The sequence below is a fragment of the Phyllobates terribilis genome, unplaced genomic scaffold, assembly GCF_046119375.1.
Source record: "Phyllobates terribilis strain yellow unplaced genomic scaffold, ASM4611937v1 Scaffold_7__3_contigs__length_470593459, whole genome shotgun sequence".
Classification (NCBI taxonomy): domain Eukaryota; kingdom Metazoa; phylum Chordata; class Amphibia; order Anura; family Dendrobatidae; genus Phyllobates; species Phyllobates terribilis.
In genome coordinates this window covers 21,893,004-21,913,332 of record NW_027362767.1, presented here as the reverse complement: position 1 = coordinate 21,913,332, position 20,329 = coordinate 21,893,004, and the positions used below count along the sequence as shown (strand labels likewise).

Sequence of the window (20,329 nt, the reverse complement as noted above, 5' to 3'; positions counted from 1 at the left end):
AGAAAGCATTGGTACTGAGATGAGGCCTGTGGTCCCCACCTGCAGAACCACTCCTTTATTGAGTGTCTTGATAATTGCCAATAATTTCCATCTATTGTCTATTCCATTTGCACAACAGCATGTGAAATTGATTGTCAATCAGTGTTGCTTCCTAAGTGGACAGTTTGATTTCACGGAAGTTTGATTTACTTGGAGTTATATTCTGCTGTTTAAGTGTTCCCTTCATTTTTTTGAGTAGTGTATTATATATATTTTTTTTATTCAATATATATTTTTTTCTCACTAAAGGTGGCCAACCCCTTTAACTTGAATTTTAAAGTTCATATTTTACCCAAAGATAATGGATTAGCATGGTAAATTATTTTGACAATTTCCTCAGAGAACCCCTTCAAGTAGAATCTATTTAATTAATGTCTGTTTTTGAGATTCCTCCATGTCCCCACCCGAAATGTTGTGTCCCTCCTGCCCCGTCCTGTCCATCCTGAATCTTTCTGTTTTCAGAATCCACATAAGATTGTGATTAGCTCCTCCTGGCTGTGGCCCCGGGCCCCCGCTATGTGTATTTCTCAGCCACACGCTGCTGGAATCTGGACCTCCAGAGTGTCTCCCATCAGGCCTTGTACAGTTAGCATGGGCAACCTCAGCTCCACTGTGGGGGGCACAATCACGGGGGTCCTCCTCTGTCTACTGCTGTTGGAGCGATGAGATTCACATCGAGATTCTTGACACCCTTCCCTGATTTCCTTCCCTGATTTCTCTCCTAACAGGTTTATGATAATTGTAGTCAGTTGTGATGGGCGATCCCTAAAATGCTCGGGTACTCGTTGCTCGAGTCGAGCACATTGGAATACTCTGGTGCTCGACCCGAGCAACGAGCCCAATGTAAGTCAATGGGAAACTCGAGCATTTTTCTAGCAGCTCCCCCCGGCGGTCTGCAGAGGGCCTAAAAATTGCCCAAATCGATGGTAACAGTCCTCAAATGGCATGGGAACAGCATTGGGAAGACCCCTGGAAGCATTTCTGACTCCCAGATCACTGCTGTCAACAACTTTTTCAGAGCTATTGCGCCACTTTTACGGACTCACAATAAAACAGACAAAGACGAAACCAAAATGGATTTTCCTGGGAAATATGTTAAGGAACATCCTTTCCAGGGTAATGACTTGTATAGAAGGCAAAATAAATAACCAAAAAAGCTCCTTTCAACCAAGACAAATGCAATCACTGGGAAATGTCATTTTAACATTTTAGAACCTTATCTGACCATGTGGTGTGTGAGACATCAGACACATCCTGTTTCATTTATAAAGGAGGGACTCTGAAAGTCACAAAGCCTATTTTTATTGGACCGTCAGGCAGCCTTTACTATTCTTAAAGGGTCAGCAGTCTGCTCTCTAACAATAGGGAGGGCCATCAGCCGGCTATGCTTTGTTGTTTCCGTTACTAAAGAGTGGGTCTCCTATACTGTTGTTGCGTATGCAGTGAGTGGCAGGGCTGCCCAAAATTTGGACGCCACCAATACCCCTTTGAAGAGACATTGTTTTCAGGAGGCCCTCCTCTGTGTTCCCATTATTAGGAAGTGGGTCTCCCATAGTGTTGGCCTATACAGTGAATGCAAGGGCTGCCAGAAATTGGGAGGCACTCCAATGCACCTTGGAAGAGACGTGAAGGAGGGCCTCATAAAATAAATGTTCCCATTAGAAAGGAGCGGGGGGTATACATGAACATACTGTATAATTTATTTTTTTTTTACGGGCACACCCTTTAAAAAAATTATGTGGGTGTTGCATCACGGACCACGGTCACCCTGGTGATATGGTGGTGGAGGATGAGGAGAAGGAGGAGGACAAGAGCAAATAGCCAAAATCAGGAAGCGATTACCCATGTGTGGGTGTGAAGAGGTGCATGGGAATACACCTGCCAAAAAAAGACACTGGATTTGAGTTTGTTATGCTGCTATCATTCGGTGGTGTTGAGAAGTCTGGCCCAATCCAGCCCTTGTTCATTTTTATAAGAGTCAATCTGTCAGCATTTTCAGTTGACAGGCGGATGCGCTTATCAGTTATAATTCCACCAGCGGCACTAAAAACCCACTCTGATAAAACGCTGGCGGTAGGGCAGGCCAGGACCTCCAAGGCATAGAGAGACAGTTCATTCCACGTATCCAGCTTGGATACCCAATAATTATAAGGCACAGAGCGGAATCACGGAGGACGTTGGTACGGTCGGCAAGGTACTCCCTCGGCATCTTCCCAAACTTTGCACTCCTTGTGAGAGTACCCCGCGCCTCAGGGCCTGTCCGATGGGAGGGTCTGAGAAAATTCTCCCAGAACTTTGACAGTGTTCCCCTGCCTCTGCTGGATTGAAGTTGTCTCTCTCGCCTGTACTCCTTGATTGTTCAACGAACTGTGACCTCTGCCGCCAGCGTTTTCAGATGGGAATTTTTTTAGTAGTTCCGCAACAAGGGCCTTCTGGTACTGCCCCATTCTTGTAGACCTGTCCGCCTCATGAATAAGAGATATAAAGTTCTCCTTGTAGCGTGAGTCTAGAAGTGTCACCAACCAGTAATGACTATCACCCAAAATTGAGAACGCGAGTGTCATGGGAAAGGCAACGTAACATAAACTCAGCCATGCGTGCCAGACTGCTAACAGGCAAGACTTCCGTGTCCTCACCAAGAGAACAACTGAACATGCTCTCCTCCTCCTCCTCCCTGTCCTCAGGCCATCCACGCTGAACAGACGGTATGACAGTTGTGCAGGTAGTACCGTCTATAGCACATGAAACTAGCTCCTGTTCTTCCTCTTCCTCATTGTCACCCAATCCACGCTGGGATGAGATGAGGCTGGGCTGTGTGTAATCACCCTGTATGGTTCCTTGCTCCATCTCATCGTGCTCCCCCTGCAATGCATCCTCTTTGATTGTGAGCAGAGAGCGTTTCAGAAGACAGAAGCAGGATGGTGATTCTAATTTTGGTGTCATCGCCGCTCACCATCTTGGTGGAGTCCTCAAAGTTTTGGAGGATGGTACAGTTTTCTGACATCCATGTCCACTCCTGAGGTCTTATGTGTGGAGTCTGAACTGAATACCGACGGCCTTGTTAATGTTGGTACTCAACAACTGCCCTCTTCTGCTCCCAAATCCTTCCCAACATCTGCAGTGTAGAGTTCCAACGCGTGGAGACATCACACACCAGTCTGTGAACCGGAAGCTGCAAACGCTGCTGAAACACTGCAAGGGCGGCGGAAGCTGTAGCTGACTTTCTCAAATGGGCACACAGGTGGCGTACTTTAACAAGCAGCTCCGGGTAGCTTTTGAGAAACCGCTGAACCACGAGGTTAAGCATATGGGCCAGGCATGGTACGTGTGTGAGCTCGCCTCGCTTCAGAGCCGCCACCAGGTTCCTGCCATTGTCACACACGACCATGCCTGGCTGTATGTTCAGCGGTGTGAGCCACAGATCTGCCTGCTCTTTCAGAGCTGTCCACAACTCTTCAGCATTGTGTGGTTTGTTACCTAAGCATATTCGCTTCAGCACAGCCTGTTGCCACTTGGCTGAGGCAGTGCTGCTGTGCTTCCTGCTTGTGACTGATGTGGTCATTTCGGAGATGGAGGATGAAGTGCAGGAGCTGTAGAATGTGGGGGCAACCCTGATTGACCTAGGGCCCGCAATCCTTGGCGTCTGGAGGATGCGTTCCGTCCCAAGGTCCTACTGGGTCCCGGCTTCCACTATGTTAACCCAGTGTGCTGTCAGCGAGATGTACCGTCCCTGCCCACAGGCACTTGTCCACGTGTCCGTGGTTAGGTGGACTTTCCCTGTAACTGCATTGTTGAGAGCATGGCTAATGTTGTGGGACATGTGCTTGTGTAATGCGGGGACGGCACACCGGGAGAAATAGTGGCGGCTGGAGACCGAGTAATGAGGGACGGCCGCCGCCATCAGGTTGTGTAAAGCTTCTGTCTCCACAAGCCTAAAAGGCAAGATTTTGAGCACAAGCAGTCACGAAATGTGGGAATTTAGTAGTGTGGGGTGTTGGCTGCTTATTTGCATTTGCGTTCCAAGGACTGTGGTATGGACAACTGAACGCTGCGCTGGGACAAGGACGTGCTTGCTGATGGTGCTAGTTGAGAGTGTGCAACGACAGGTGCAGGGCAGGAGGCATCTTCGCATGCACTATGGACAGGGGATTGCCTTGCACGCATAACAGCGGAAGAAGCAATGGTGCCACCTGCAGACACTGTTCCTGGACCCTGGGGTTCGGCCCACAAAGTCGGGTGCTTTGCTGCCATGTGCCTGATCATGCTGGTGGTGGTCAGGCTGCTAGTTTTGCCACCCCTGCTGATGCTGGCCTGGCAGGTGGTGCAAATGGCCTTTTTGGGGTTATCGGCAGAGTCTTTAAAAAACAACCAGACTCTGGAAGACCTAACAGTTGTACTGGCAACTTCCTTCGTGTTGGTGTTACGGGGAACGGTTGCCTGCCTTCTGTCTGCGGCCACCACACTGCTTCTTCCTGCCTGTTGGGGTACTTTGCCTCCCTCCCCTGTGTGCTGTTGGCCTCGCTCTGCATGTCCTCCTGCCAGGTTGGGTCAGTTACTAGATCATCCACCACCTCGTCTTCCACTTCCGCACTCTGGTCCTCCTCCTGACTTTCTGGCAATTGTGTCTCATCATCGTCTACCTCTTGTGACACTTTACCACCGTCTCCTTCGTATGACCGTGGCTGCTCAAATATTTGGGCATTGCTACATACATCTCCTGTTGCCCCGCTGCTTCAAGTGGACCGGGCGAGAGGCCCGAATCTATAAATGGAAAAGTGAACAGCTCTTCAGAGTGTCCAAGTGTGGGATCCGTTGTCTCCGGGCACTCGGCATGGTGGGCGGAAGGAGGATCAGCGTGAGGAATATGCAGTCCAGACTCACGGCTACTGAGACTTGACCTTGTTGAAGACAAGATGGTGGTGGTGGCTAAGTGACTGGAAGCATTATCCGCTATCCAACCAATAACCTTTTCACACTGCTCTGTGTTCAATGGTGGTGTTATGCGGTCCCCTATTAATTTGGACAGGAAGGTCAGGCGAGAAGATGTGGGTGTTTATGGCACAATTTCAGCTTGCCCACGGCCTTGTCCTCGGCCTCTGCATGCACCATCACGTCCAGTTCCCCGTCCCTTGCCACATGCCTTGCATATTTTAAATGGAGAATATCTTCCACTCTCACTACAAATGGCTGAATTTGGAGCGAAGTTATATGTGATCCGTGTGACGGACAAACCACAGTTTTAAATATCTAGATTTTTAGAGCTGTAATATGGAAAGGACCTGGCTGTATTCTGCAGTGCCAGCAAGCAAATGGCGCAGAAAAACGGTGTTCTCTGGATTGCTTTTTAAGCAAATAATGAGGATTAAGATCCAAAGAAAAGTATTCCTGGCCCCTGAGACCTGGGCCTATTTCTACAAATATCTGTAAAAGAACCAACAGACAGAACTGGAATGGACCCTCTTGCTATGTGCACTGCAGTCTGCTATATACCCTGCCTGCCTGCCTATATACCCTGCCTGCCTATATACCCTGCCTGCCTGCCTATATACCCTGCCTGCCTGCCTATATACCCTGCCTGCCTGCCTATATACCCTGCCTGCCTGCCTATATGCACTGCCTGCCTGATATCTCTGCCGTTGGATTAGTCCTCAGAAGGACTGTTAGTTGAGATGGATATGTGTCTCTAATATAGTCTGGTATACCTACACTAACTAGAAACAAGCAAATCTCTCCCTAGCTCAGCAGCACCTCTCCCTACACTGTCTGATTCCAGAGTGACTGCGACGAGCATGGCGGCGCCAGGTCTGATATAAACCTGATGACGCTGTACGGCCAGCCAATCACTGTAATGCCACAACCAACATGGCTGCGACATTACAGTGAGTGGCAGGCAATCCCTGCATGTTCATTGTCTATGTAAAGAGCGCCAACCATGCAGGGAGGGGACTCGAGCTCCCGCCGAGCAACCCTGGAAATACTCAGCGAGCACCGAGCATCTGAAGCAGTGAGATACACGGGCGAGCACCGAGAAGTAGCGAGCCTGCTCGCTCATCACTAGTAGTCAGCTGTGGATTATTCTATTGTTATCTGGTGTCACCTTGATCAGTGATGCTGCTTTGTGATACATTGTATCAGCCCTGGGCAGATGACATCAATCTGTAATGTCTGGAGCAACAATTGTCAGACACTGCAAGTGTTACTGCAGATGCCCCATATGTCGTCTTCTCCTGCTTTCACTAGCCGGCTGCCATTGTCATACGGTCGTCCAGCGTCAGTCCATTGGCTATTCTGTAATCCTATGAGCTTACAGTCTTGATGAGGATGTCCCGTCATGGCTCATAGATGTTGCATCCTCCTGATTTCAGCTTTGCAGCTCCTGGAGCAGCGCCCGGTGTTGGTAGCATTCAGGGACCATGACTCATTCGCTGCCCTCAGTCTCCCTGTCCATTCATGGAAAGAAGACGACTTCACTGTAAACGGATTGTCCATCATCGCCGCCTCTGATCCTTCATCATAGAAGGACGGAGACAAGCGTCTGTTTAGCCTAAAGTGTCTTAAAGAGACACCGCCGTACGGATTGTGGTAGATGACAGTGATGTCCTCGGTGCAGAGGGGGAATCCCACCAAAAGTGTTCTTTATTCGTGACATTTTCTGCTCAGAACTTGGTTGTGTTGTTTGCTTCTTTGCTTGGCTCATCAGCGCAGATCTTTCCAGATAAAGTCTCATTCAGACATACACAATTTTTTAGTATTTTTTTTCTTTTGCATTCTAGACAAACTGGACTGTTTAAGCTCCTCCCCCTTAGTCAGGGTCCTCCAGCAGCACAGAGTACTTCAGGAGAGGAGCGTGCTGCTCTTGTGTAGGTTGGAGACCGGAGGCCTGATTCTTTATTGCTTTAGTGCCCATTTTGTGTCTAATTTTGAAGTCTTTCTACTTATTTTCGCCATTGCGGGCGCGGTTTTTGTAATCCAATCTTTTGCTGCTGATTCATTATTGGCATTTTTTTTTTTTTAAAGTTGTGTAACATATTATAATCTATTGTGACTTTTTGCTATGAAGGAAGGTGCAAAAAAATGTAACAGACATTAAAGAGCTTTTTTTATTTTGCGCAAAATTCATTGAAGATTTTGATGCAAAAAAACACCAATACCCAAAAGACAATAGAGAAAAGTGACGTAGAAAAGAAAAATCTTCAGATTATGAATCGAGCACTGAGCGTTTCTTAGTTGAAGTAGCAGGGTCCTCCGCAGCACAGAGTATTTTAGGAGCGGAGCCGGCAAAATGTTGTGTGGGTCATAGACTGGAGATTACATACCATGTGGAGCAGCACAGAGCGCTTCAGGAGAGTGGTGACTTTGTAGAAAGTTAGAGGCTGAAAATTACACAGTGGATGGATCCGGGTTCTCCAGCAGCACAGACTGCAAAATATTGAGTCTCACAGGGTTAATGGTGCCAACTTTTTTTTGTTTTTTTTTTTAACCAATGAATACTCTGTCTCCTATAGACGATCGGTTGTGTTCTCCGCCCTTTATGGAGCTATCGACTGAAAGCGGAGAGGACGCCCTGAAACTGATTGAGAACAGCGGCCTGGCCTTTCCATTCAGTAAGTATTGGTAATAGGCATAGAGTTTATTGATAAAGCCCAATGATCTGCTAAGCCTCCCCAAACCTGCCACAAGGGCGGCACTATAACTTTTTTTCTTTTGTTTTTTTCCAGTTTGTAAGACAAGAGTTGCTCACGGGACCAATTCACACGAGGTAGGATGGTGATGGTGATGATTATTCCTCCTTATTGCCTGTATATTACACCCTGGCTGTTACAAGATGTAAAGCAACTAATCAGAGGCTTTCAGACCAGGGATGTCACTCAAACCCACAGAGGGCCAAAATGAAAAACTTTGACAAAGTTGCGGGCCAACCAGTATACAGTATAATGGTACCCACACAGTCCTCCATACAGAATAATGGGCCCCATATAGTCCTCCATACAGAATAATGGGCCCTTACATAGTCCTCCATACAGTATAATGGGCCCCACATAGTGCTCCATACAGTATAATGGGCCCCACATAGTGCTCCATACAGTATAATGGGCCCCACATAGTGCTCCATACAGTATAATGGGCCCCACATAGTCCTCCATGCAATATAATGGGCCCCACATAGTCCTCCATGCAATATAATGGGCCCTACATAGTCCTCCATGCAGTATAATGGGTCCCACATAGTCCTCCATACAGTATAATGGGCTCCACATAGTCCTCCATGCAGAAAAATGGGCCCCATATAGTCCTCCATGCAGAATAATGGGCCCCACATAGTCCTCCATGCAGAATAATGGGCCCCACATAGTCCTCCATGCAGAATAATGGGCCCCACATAGTCGTCCATACAGTATAATGGGCCCCACATAGTCGTCCATACAGTATAATGGGCCCAACATAGTGCTTCATACAGTATAATGGGCCCCACATAGTCCTCCGTGCACTATAATGGGCCCCACATAGTCCTCTGTGCACTATAATGGGCCCCACATAGTCCTCCGTGCACTATAATGGGCCCCACATAGTCCTCCGTGCACTATAATGGGCCCCACATAGTCCTCCGTGCACTATAATGGGCCCCACATAGTCCTCCGTGCACTATAATGGGCCCCACATAGTCCTCCGTGCACTATAATGGGCCCCACATAGTCCTCCGTGCACTATAATGGGCCCCACATAGTCCTCCGTGCACTATAATGGGCCCCACATAGTCCTCCGTGCACTATAATGGGCCCCACATAGTCCTCCGTGCACTATAATGGGCCCCACATAGGGGTGGTGGTTCTGGTGTCACAGGCCAAATAAAACCACCTTGCAGTCCAGCGATTGACATGTATGTCTTAGACCATGTTTCCAGATAGCATATATTCTGTTGTTTTTTTTCACATGTAAAATATCTTTTGCATTTAACAGTTGAATCAAAAGTGAATGTGATTTTCTACCTAATTTGCATTCAAATAATCTTTAAAATTGGGCGATTTGGGCGCATTTTCCCTGTAGTGTAAAACAAAAACACCATGTAAAATCTGCAGTGAAAATGCATATCTGCAGCAATAAGGTGCACAGTCCTGGAACAGTCCCTGCTTAATGTCCCCATGGCGGCCAGGTTTCTACTCCTGTGTAGCCCGGGCACTGTTGGGGCTTCAGCGGAGACCCTCATTTTCATCATCATATACACTGCAATAATGTGTTATCGCAGTATATAGTATAAGTGATCAGATGAGCGCAGTTTCAAGTCCCATCAGGGGCCAAAAAATAAAAATTCTAAAATAAAAATATATATTTTTTTAAAAATGAACTTTTAGTATCTCGACTTTTGTAAAATACTGAAAAGCAAAAGTAGTCAAAATGCTAGAATTGCCATTAAAAAAAAAAAAAAAAAAATTCAATAAAAACTTTTTTTGATGATTGGAGTCAATGAAAAATTACAGAAGTTTGGTATCGCTGTAATCGCACAGACCTGGAGAATCATGTTCTGCACAAAGAAAACCCAAAAGACAATGGCACAGTTTATTTATTCCAGCACATAGTATAGTAAAATGAATGTTATCAGTTCAAGTTGTAACTCGTCCTGTAAAAATCAACCCCTGATACGTGAACGTCAGTGGAAGAAGAATTATGGCTCTTAGAAGAAGGGAAGGAAGAAAATGAAAAGTGCAAAAATACATTTTGGCTGCGGTGGAAAGGGGTTAAAGCGCCCACATAAATTGTCACGCGGCTTTTCCGAGGTCTGAAACGGCAAATGTGTTTAGTTGTGAAGCGATACCTTCCCTGCGGCCCACAACAAAACCATTCAGGGGTCTGGTAAAGCTGTGCTATGCTGGCGGAAAAGGCACCGTGGCATCACTGGCACATGCTACGTCTGGCAGCGCGAACCCACCCGCTGGTGACAGATGACGCGAAGGATTCTCGAACATCCGGCAAAATGTCAAATAGTGAAGAGCGTTACATCCATGATGGACGTCACCGAATGTCCAGCTGGATCAGTGCAATCCTATCATCTCAGAGGATCAAAGTCCATTAATCCAGAACCTGATGGTCTGGAAGTCCTGACACCTATAAAGGGGTTAGGATGCATAATTCGGACCCCGTGATGCCAACGTTCTGTGTTTTCTGTCTTTTGTGTAGATGGCTATAATATTTAATATGGAGGGTCTACAGGCGATACCGCGCCCCTGTGTCATCCAGAGCTTCGTCTGCCATAACGCTGTGCTCTACAAAGTCTTCGTGGTCGGAGATTCGTACACAGTAGTGGAACGACCATCGCTAAAAAACTTCTCACCGGGCAGCTCAGGTAAGAGACCCTCCTGCGAATATATATACACCACAGCGGGGTACGGGATTGGGAGAGGCACCTGAATGTTAAATATGGGGGAAGATGAGGCCGTTTTTCTCTGGTACAGGACGGCCCGTGATATCTGCGGCCAAGCAATAATCCCCTTACTATGCCATCTGCTGGCACCTCTGAGAATTACTCCGTATTAAATTATTTTAGTATTCAGCTATAGAAGTTTCCAACCAAAAATCACACACATCGTTCATGATTATTTTCCTTCTTTAGAGATTATAGTAAAAAATATTCTTAATTTGCACTGGTTTTTTTTTCCAGATAGAGAATCCATATTCTTTAATAGTCATAATGTGTCAAAACCAGAGTCCTCTTCGGTGTTAACTGCGGTGAGTATTCTTCTGTTTTTTTTTTTCATGATTCCAACCTTTATATAAGGTAAACCTAAAATCAGTGCGTGTCCCAGGGCTGAACACCCCCCATCCCCGAGCAATCCCCAGAACGGGTTCACTCCCAGCTGCAGGACCACAGTCAGGAGGATCGGCCGATCGCACATGGAGGGTTTAGCAGTGACGAACATTGCAGCACGTGGCTACCGGCCATTTTCAGTATCATAGATGTGAATGGAGTAGAGCGGATCCCGGCCTCACGCTGCATATAACTCCTCCAGGCCGAGGTCTTGCAGCCAGGGGAGGAAGGGGGGACACAAGTCTTCTGATCTGGTGGTGGGTGGCAGGAAGGGTCTACACGGCGCGATTATCCCCTTCCCACTGCTACCTGAACAGAGTTGTAGTTTTGAATGACACTATTCACTTTACCATATAATGTACTGAAAAAATTGTAAGCGGGATGAAATGTTTTAGAATAAATAAAAAATAATGCATTTCCGTCCTTGGGTTTTGCCAACATTCATTGTGTTGTAAAACTGATTTGACAACACGATTCTTCATGCCAGTGTGAATTCGGCATTATTTATTCAGTTGTTTTAAGTGTTAAAAAACATCTGAAATATTTGTACTATATACATACAGTACAGACCAAAAGTTTGGACACACCTTCTCATTTAAAGATTTTTCTGTATTTTCATGACTATGAAAATTGTACATTCACACTGAAGGCATCAAAACTATGAATTAACACATGTGGAATTATATACTTAACAAAAAAGTGTGAAACAACTGAAAATGTCTTATATTCTAGCTTCTTCAAAGTAGCCACCTTTTGCTTTGATGACTGCTTTGCACACTCTTGGCATTCTCTTGATCAGCTTCAAGAGGTAGTCACCGGAAATGGTCTTCACTTCACAGGTGTGCTCTGTCAGGTTTAATAAGTGGGATTTCTTGCCTTATAAATGGGGTTGGGACCATCAGTTGTGCTGTGCAGAAGTCTGGTGGATACACAGCTGATAGTCCTACTGAATAGACCGTTAGCTGCTTTTTTCTTGCCATAATACAAATTCTAAGTAAAGAAAAACGAGTGGCCATCATTACTTTAAGAAATGAAGGTCAGTCAGTGCGAAAAATTGGGAAAACTTTGAAAGTGTCCCCAAGTGCAGTTGCAAAAACCATTAAGCACTACAAAGAAACTGGCTCACATGAGGACCGCCCCAGGAAAGGAAGACCAAGAGTCACCTCTGCTTCTGAGGATAAGTTTATCCGAGTCACCAGCCTCAGAAATCGCAGGTTAACAGCAGCTCAGATTAGAGACCAGGTCAATGCCACACAGAGTTCTAGCAGCAGACACATCTCTACAACAACTGTTAAGAGGAGACTTTGTGCAGCAGGCCTTCATGGTAAAATAGCTGCTAGGAAACCACTGCTAAGGACAGGCAACAAGCAGAAGAGACTTGTTTGGGCTAAAGAACACAAGGAATGGACATTAGACCAGTGGAAATCTGTGCTTTGGTCTGATGAGTCCAAATTTGAGATCTTTGGTTCCAACCACCGTGTCTTTGTGCGACGCAGAAAAGGTGAACGGATGGACTCTACATGCCTGGTTCCCACCGTGAAGCATGGAGGAGGAGGTGTGATGGTGTGGGGGTGCTTTGCTGGTGACACTGTCGGGGATTTATTCAAAATTGAAGGCATACTGAACCAGCATGGCTACCACAGCATCTTGCAGCGGCATGCTATTCCATGCGGTTTGCGTTTAGTTGGACCATCATTTATTTTTCAACAGGACAATGACCCCAAACACACCTCCAGGCTGTGTAAGGGCTATTTGACCAAGAAGGAGAGTGATGGGGTGTTACACCAGATGACCTGGCCTCCACAGTCACCAGACCTGAACCCAATCGAGATGGTTTGGGGTGAGCTGGACTGCAGAGTGAAGGCAAAAGGGCCAACAAGTGCTAAGCATCTCTGGGAACTCCTTCAAGATGGTTGGAAGACCATTTCCGGTGACTACCTCTTGAAGCTCATCAAGAGAATGCCACGAGTGTGCAAAGCAGTCATCAAAGCAAAAGGTGGCTACTTTGAAGAACCTAGAATATAAGACATATTTTCAGTTGTTTCACACTTTTTTGTTAAGTATATAATTCCACATGTGTTAATTCATAGTTTTGATGCCTTCAGTGTGAATGTACAATTTCCATAGTCATGAAAATACAGAAAAATCTTTAAATGAGAAGGTGTGTCCAAACTTTTGGTCTGTACTGTATATACACTACTCAAAAAAATAAAGGGAACACTCAAATAACCCATCCTAGATCTGAATGAATGAAATCTTCTCATTGAATACTTTGTTCTGTACAAAGTTGAATGTGCTGACAACAAAATTACACAAAAATCATCAATGGAAATCACATTTATTAACCAATGGAGGCCTGGATTTGGAGTCACCCCCAAAATTAAAGCGGAAAAAGACACTACAGGCTCATCCAACTTTGATGTAATGTCCTTAAAACAATTCAAAATGAGTCTCAGTATTGTGTGTGGCCTCCACGTGCCTGTATGACCTCCCTACAACGCCTGGGCATGCTCCTGATGAGGCTCAGTACTTGTGTGTGGCCTCCACGTGCCTGTATGACCTCCCTACAACGCCTGGGCATGCTCCTGATGAGGCTCAGTACTTGTGTGTGGCCTCCACGTGCCTGTATGACCTCCCTACAATGCCTGGACATGCTCCTGATGAGGCTGAGTATTGTGTGTGGCCTCCACGTGCCTGTATGACCTCCCTACAACGCCTGGGCATGCTCCTGATGAGGCTGAGTATTGTGTGTGGCCTCCACGTGCCTGTATGACCTCCCTACAACGCCTGGGCATGCTCCTGATGAGGCTGAGTATGGTGTGTGGCCTCCACGTGCCTGTATGACCTCCCTACAACGCCTGGGCATGCTCCTGATGAGGCTGAGTATTGTGTGTGGCCTCCATGTGCCTGTATGACCTCCCTACAACGCCTGGGCATGCTCCTGATGAGGCTGAGTATTGTGTGTGGCCTCCACGTGCCTGTATGACCTCCCTACAACGCCTGGGCATGCTCCTGATGAGGTTGCAGATGGTCTCCTGTGGGATCTCCTCCCAGACCTGGACTAAAGCATCCGCCAACTCCTGGACAGTCTGTGGTGCCACGTGACGTTGGTGGATGGAGCGAGACATGATGTCCCAGATGTGCTCAATCGGATTCAGGTCTGGGGAACGGGCGGGCCAGTCCATAGCTTCAATGCCTTCATCTTGCAGGAACTGCTGACACACTCCAGCCACATGAGGTCTGGCATTGTCCTGCATTAGGAGGAACCCAGGGCCAACCGCACCAACGTATGGTCTCACAAGGGGTCTGAGGATCTCATCTCGGTACCTAATGGCAGTCAGGCTACCTCTGGCGAGCACATGGAGGGCTGTGCGGCCCTCCAAAGAAATGCTACCCCACACCATTACTGACCCACTGCCAAAACCGGTCATGCTGAAGGATGTTGCGGCAGCAGGTCGCTCTCCACGGAGTCTCCAGACTCTGTCACGTCTGTCACATGTGCTCAGTGTGAACCTGCTTACATCTGTGAAGAGCACAGGGTGCCAGTGGCGACTTTGCCAATCCTGGTGTTCTGTGGCAAATGCCAAGCGTCCTGCACGGTGTTGGGCTGTGAGCACAACCCCCATCTGTGGACGTCAGGCCCTCATACCACCTTCATGGAGTCGGTTTCTAACCATTTGTGCAGACACATGCACATTTGTGGCCTGCTGGAGGTCATTTTGCAGGGCTCTGGCAGTGCTCCTCCTGTTCCTCCTTGCACAAAGGCGGAGGTAGCGGTCCTGCTGCTGGGTTGTTGCCCTCCTACGGCCCCCTCCACGTCTCCTGGTGCACTGGCCTGTCTCCTGGTAGCGCCTCCAGCCTCTGCACACTACGCTGACAGACACCGCAATCCTTGCCACAGCTCGCATTGATGTGCCATCCTGGATGAGCTGCACTACCTGAGCAACTTCTGTGGGTTGTAGAGTCCGTCTCTTGCTACCACGAGTGTGAAAGCACAACCAACATTCAAAAGTGACCAAAACATCAGCCAGAAATCATTGGTACTGAGATGTGGTCTGTGGTCCCCACCTGCAGAACCACTCCTTTATTGAGGGTGTCTTGATAATTACCAATAATTTCCATCTATTGTCTATTCCATTTGCACAACAGCATGTGAGATTGATTGTCAATCAGTGTTGCTTCCTAAGTGGACAGTTTGATTTCACAGAAGTTTCATTACTTGGAGTTATATTCTGTTTAAGTGTTCCCTTTATTTTTTTGAGCAGTGCATTATATATACACACACACACACACACACACACACACACACAGGTATACACCACACACACACACACACACACACACACACACACACACACACAGGTATACACCACACACACACACACACACAGGTATACACCATACACACACACACAGGTATACACCATACACACACACACAGGTATACACCACACACACACACACACAGGTATACACCATACACACACACACAGGTATACACCATACACACACACACACAGGTATACACCATACACACACACACAGGTATACACCATACACACACACACACAGGTATACACCATACACACACACACAGGTATACACCATACACACACACACACAGGTATACACCATACACACACACTAATTTGGTTGCAAATTTAGATTTAGACTTTTTATAGCATTTTTTATTTTTAGAGGAGAGGTGATTAAAAAACGCATTTTTGTTTTAATTTTGGCGTTTGAAGTACAAGTTAATTTCACCTTTTGACAGACTGGACTTTTACAGACGTGGTGATACTAAATATGTTTATTTTTTATTTTTTGTTAATGGCAGAAAAAAAGCAATTTTGTATTTTTATATTTTAAAATATATGTATTTTTTATTACTTTAGTTTTAAGGTCCCGAGTGGACTTGAACTTGTGATTGTCTGATTTGCTCATTTTATATACTGCAGTACCTACGGTATTGCTGTATATAGTGAAAATCTCAGTTTCCGATGGAGCTCAGCCTGGGGCTGGAGTTACAAGCTTGCAGTGACGGGGGCCTTCAGCAGGACCCTGGCTGTCTGGTAACCCATCGGTGCCCTGAGATTGCGTTGTAGAGGGTCGATGGGAGCCGTGCCATCTAATTGGTTAACTGCAGTAATCGGCCCCGCCCCCTGGTGATGACATCACTGATAATATTGTGATTTTCCTCCCTGGTTCTCGCCCACAGCTGGAGAAGGTGGAAGGCGTGTTTGAGCGTCCCAGCGATGATGTCATCCGCGCCATCTCCAAGGCTCTCCGACAAGCTCTGGGCATCTCGCTATTTGGGATCGACATTATAATTAATAACAAAACCGGACAGCACGCCGTCATTGACATCAACGCGTTTCCAGGTAAGGATAGATTTGCATTAGAGAGAAATGGTCACATCAAGAAATGCTGTTTACCTGCACATATAGGGGTAAATCTGCAGGTGAATGGTGTCAGTATGCATCCTGACTGCCATAATGCAGCAGCTGCAGGGAGAAAGCGAACTTTTATCCTCCCTGCAGCCGCGCGGAGCGGTTACTGCACACTAAACTGTGAGCGACAGCGGTAATAAACCCCATTACCCCAGCAAATGGCATTATGGCGCGGCCAAACATTATGTACTTGTTTTCCTTCTGTCTCCACCCTCCGCTGTTCAATTATTGACAGCTGTGGCTTGATAGAGGGAAAACAATCAGCTGGAAAGATGCACGTAAATGATTCCCTGCTCCGTGATGCACCGAATGCCTGTGCTTGGTGTGAACAGTCATTTTGTTCCCTTTTAAATAATTTTTGGTATTTCCCACTGTTGGACACTAGAGGGAGCAGCTACCTAGAATATATCATGCACCATGTCCGGCCCTCACTTGGCCGCCTTCTTGATCTTCACCGATCACACGTTTGTAGCAGAACCTCGTGGTGAGAAGTTGTTCTCGGCCTCTAGATCTGTCCTTATTCACTGACATCCAGCAGAGATTGTGAAACTTTGTTTCCATTTCTCACCATTTTTCACCATTTTTTGTGAAAGTTTTTGAACTTTTGATTCTGTGATTTACATAACCTTCAGGGTTTCTCCGGTTTTATTTCAGTCTCGCTCCTGCATTCTCCGCGGCTCCGTCTTGTACTCAGGACTCACTGCTGCCATAATGGTCTCTTGTAGCAGAGGACGTGGCCTTTTTTCATTTCCTGCATAAAATCTGGTTTCCAGGTGGCCGTGCATCTGATTACAGGGAGTCCGGCGCATTAATAAATGTTAATGAATTTCCACTATTAATATGAGGAACGCTCGGTTGGCGCTGCACACGTGAATAGCGACACCATGGAGATGAGCAGCCGCTGTGCACCGACACACGGGGATATTAAAGGGAAAGAACACAAAAGTCCCTCTGGTAATAAGTGCACATGACGTCATATCGAGGATTGTAGCTCATTCATTTATATTGTGCCGATTATCTGTGAGAGGCGACTCCTTAGCCTGTTCTCTCCTTGTTCCTTAGGATACGAGGGCGTTCCAGAATTCTTTGGGGAGCTGTTGAATCACATCACCACCATCCTTCAGCGGCCAGAGGTGAACGCGAATAAGCCCCCGTCAGAACAGTTAACGGCGGCCGTCATGTGCTGCACCCCCGAGGCTCGGATAGACCCCTGGATGGTGGAGAGCGACGGAGCCGTAAAACTGCCAAGCCAAAGACTAGGGTGCAACTCCGCCGTGTCCCCCAGCTTCCAGAAGCACTGCGTGGCATCGCTGACGACGAAGGCGTCCTCTCAGTAATCCCGGGAACTGCTGTGCCAGCAAGTAAGGGGTTAAACACCAGGCCTTGAAACGTTCGCCATCTGAGAACTCTGCGCAGGAACGGGCCGAATCTGTGGCATCATCGCGCTCAACTTGTCGTCCAATCTGAGCAGACGACCTAATATATATTTTTTTTTTGGATAAAAGAATCGCCAATCGATAACAGAATCAGCGCAAATATAAGATAATGGGAAGGAAATGAAATGTACGTTAATGAAACGTACCGTACATCATGCAAATTATTATTATTATTTTTTTTTGCAAATGTTCTATAAAAGAAATGAAAATATTTTTAAAGATAAATTTTATTCTGATAGAGAATCCTACAATGACTGGAGCGGCGGCGGTCACGCTGGACATGTCCTATTATTTTATTTTATTTTTTTTTTTTTGTAATTCTTGCTTTTAAACTCTTCTAGGTCCGCCGGCGCTTTGTTGAGTTAGTTGATGATATTTTTTTGCCTAGATTATAATGACTTTGGATGAATCATCCTCCTGGTATACAGATAATTACAGACTGACTGACCCGGGTGGAGTGCGAGCAGGACCATAAACCCTGCACCACCACCCGCATGATGGTCGCAGCACTTCCAGCTTATTTCCACCACCTGCGGGAGGGACGGACCGATCTTCTACTTCAGTTTTATAGAAAAATAAACTAAAAAAAGATCATGTGTATATTGTCAAAACAATCCTGCTGATTAAAACCAGATGTACTCTGTTACCTGAGAGTCGCTGCCTTTTAGCTTTTATTTTCAGAAAATGCAATGACAGAGCTGACAAGTCCCTGCAGCTGGAGATACCACGGCTGGAGGGCACTTGTGGTCTTTATGATCGGCGCCACCTAGAGGAGGTGAGTCGCTTTGATTCTGTTTATTATAACTTTTTCTGCAATGTTCTAAGTTGTAATTTTTACAGTTCACTCTGTTCACACTGGCAGAGCAATGCATACCGACAACTCTAAATCTGCAGAGATCACACACTGTTCTCGGCAGCACGAGTCCTGTTGCACAGCACGATGTGCTGCCTAGAGTGGTGGTCTATTGTGCTGCACAAAAGCTCATTTCACCCTACTGAGAGTTTTGCTCATCCATCGGGTGATTGACAGTCTGTTCACCCTGCAACTCTACTGTGAAATGTGCCAACCAATCCTATTCCTTCTTTCATTTTCACCTCTGCCCTGCTGACGTGTAAGCTGCAATCTGATTGGTGGATATGAGGACCACTGTCTATCTGAACCTGTACGTCTCTTTAGTTTCAGTGAATTTTCCTTTCCTTCCTCCATCACGTTGTGTTACGATGTGGGACACATTTTCCATACAGCTGTGGCTTTGTATTCTCGGGCGGTGGTCCCTGTGCCTCAGTAATCAGCCGCCATTCAGGGATGGTTTCCTATTATGCCAGTGTTAATTCAAAGTGAATGGCGGCTCCTTTAAGGGGAACGGGTCATCAATACATTTTTTCGTGCAATATAACCAGGCTGTGAATAATTGCAGTCCCCCATTGTTTGTTTTTTTTTCGTGGGGTTCGTTATTACCACATTGACTATATGACCTGGTCTCACGATTCTCCAGGTCTGTACGGTGTCAGCGATAATAAATATATATATATATATCTATAATATAGTCAGCCAAGCGTCCCTCTGTCTGAAGCCTCTATATAGACTGCGCATGCGCGACGCGCAGTCTGGCTGCAGACAGAAGAACGCTTGGAGCCATTACAGGTAAGAGGAGTGTATGGCGCCGGAGATCGCAGTATGTGTAGACACTGAACGCATACCGCGATCTCCAGCGCCATACTTACCTGACCGGGAGGAGCGTTGCCGCGGCGCCTCTCTTCTGGCCAGAAGAGTAACCTGGCACTCGGAAGACTCATGGGTTCTTTTTATAATTTTTAATGAGGTAGTGCAGCAAATAAACAACAGACGTTTCGGTCACATTAGACCTTCCTCGGTGTACAGTATACAGAAGTGGGTATATTAAGGCAGTAGCCTGTTAGGTTCTGTTAGCTGTAGGTATGTGGTAGCCGGACACGGTGTCCACCGTTTGTCAGGAGCTGCTACTTTTCTAATGATTACGGGCTTGTAACCCTACCTGGGCACCACCACTACTCCAGGAGTGCGGTAGTTTTTATCTATCTCTTCTGGCCGGAGACCGGGGGCAGAGTGAAGGCATCGGAATCGGCGCATGTGCATAGCGCTATCCGGCACCATTTTACTGAAGACACATTTGCAGTGTGTCTTCAGCAAAATGGTTCCGGACAGCGCGGTTCTCCAGCCCCGCACTCCTCCCCCGGCCTCCGGCAGAACAGGACACAGCAGCGCTGGAGCACAGGGAAGAAAGGGGAGTATAAGGGTTTATTTTTTTTGTATATGTGCAGCGTGAAAGGGATGAGGGGTGCCACACCTACCAGGATTGGGGGATGATGGGGTACCCTACATACCAGGATTGGGGGATGAGGGGGTACCATACATACTAGGATTGGGGGATGAGGGGGTACCATACATACAAGGATTGGGGGATGAGGGGGTACCATACATGCCAGGATTGGGGGATGAGAGGGGACCATGCATACCAGGATTGGAGGATGAGGGGTGCCATGCATACCAGGATTGGGGGATGAGGGGTACCATACATACTAGGGATGAGGGGACCATGCATACCAGGATTGGGGGATGAGGG

General features: G+C 46.8%; 1 protein-coding gene across 2 annotated transcripts in view; it reads left to right on the top strand.

Moving 5' to 3' along the window:
- The window catches only part of ITPK1 (inositol-tetrakisphosphate 1-kinase), a 197,317-nt gene extending 178,945 nt beyond the window's left edge, over positions 1-18,372 (top strand). For both annotated transcript variants that reach the window (XM_073638286.1, XM_073638284.1), the window contains 6 exons: positions 7,545-7,643; positions 7,758-7,798; positions 10,213-10,378; positions 10,694-10,761; positions 16,059-16,221; positions 17,353-18,372. In XM_073638286.1, coding sequence (XP_073494387.1) covers positions 7,545-7,643; positions 7,758-7,798; positions 10,213-10,378; positions 10,694-10,761; positions 16,059-16,221; positions 17,353-17,627 — 812 coding nt within the window. In that variant the 3' untranslated portion in view covers positions 17,628-18,372. The remainder of the gene's footprint in view (positions 1-7,544; positions 7,644-7,757; positions 7,799-10,212; positions 10,379-10,693; positions 10,762-16,058; positions 16,222-17,352) is intronic.
- The last annotated feature ends 1,957 nt before the right edge of the window (positions 18,373-20,329 follow it).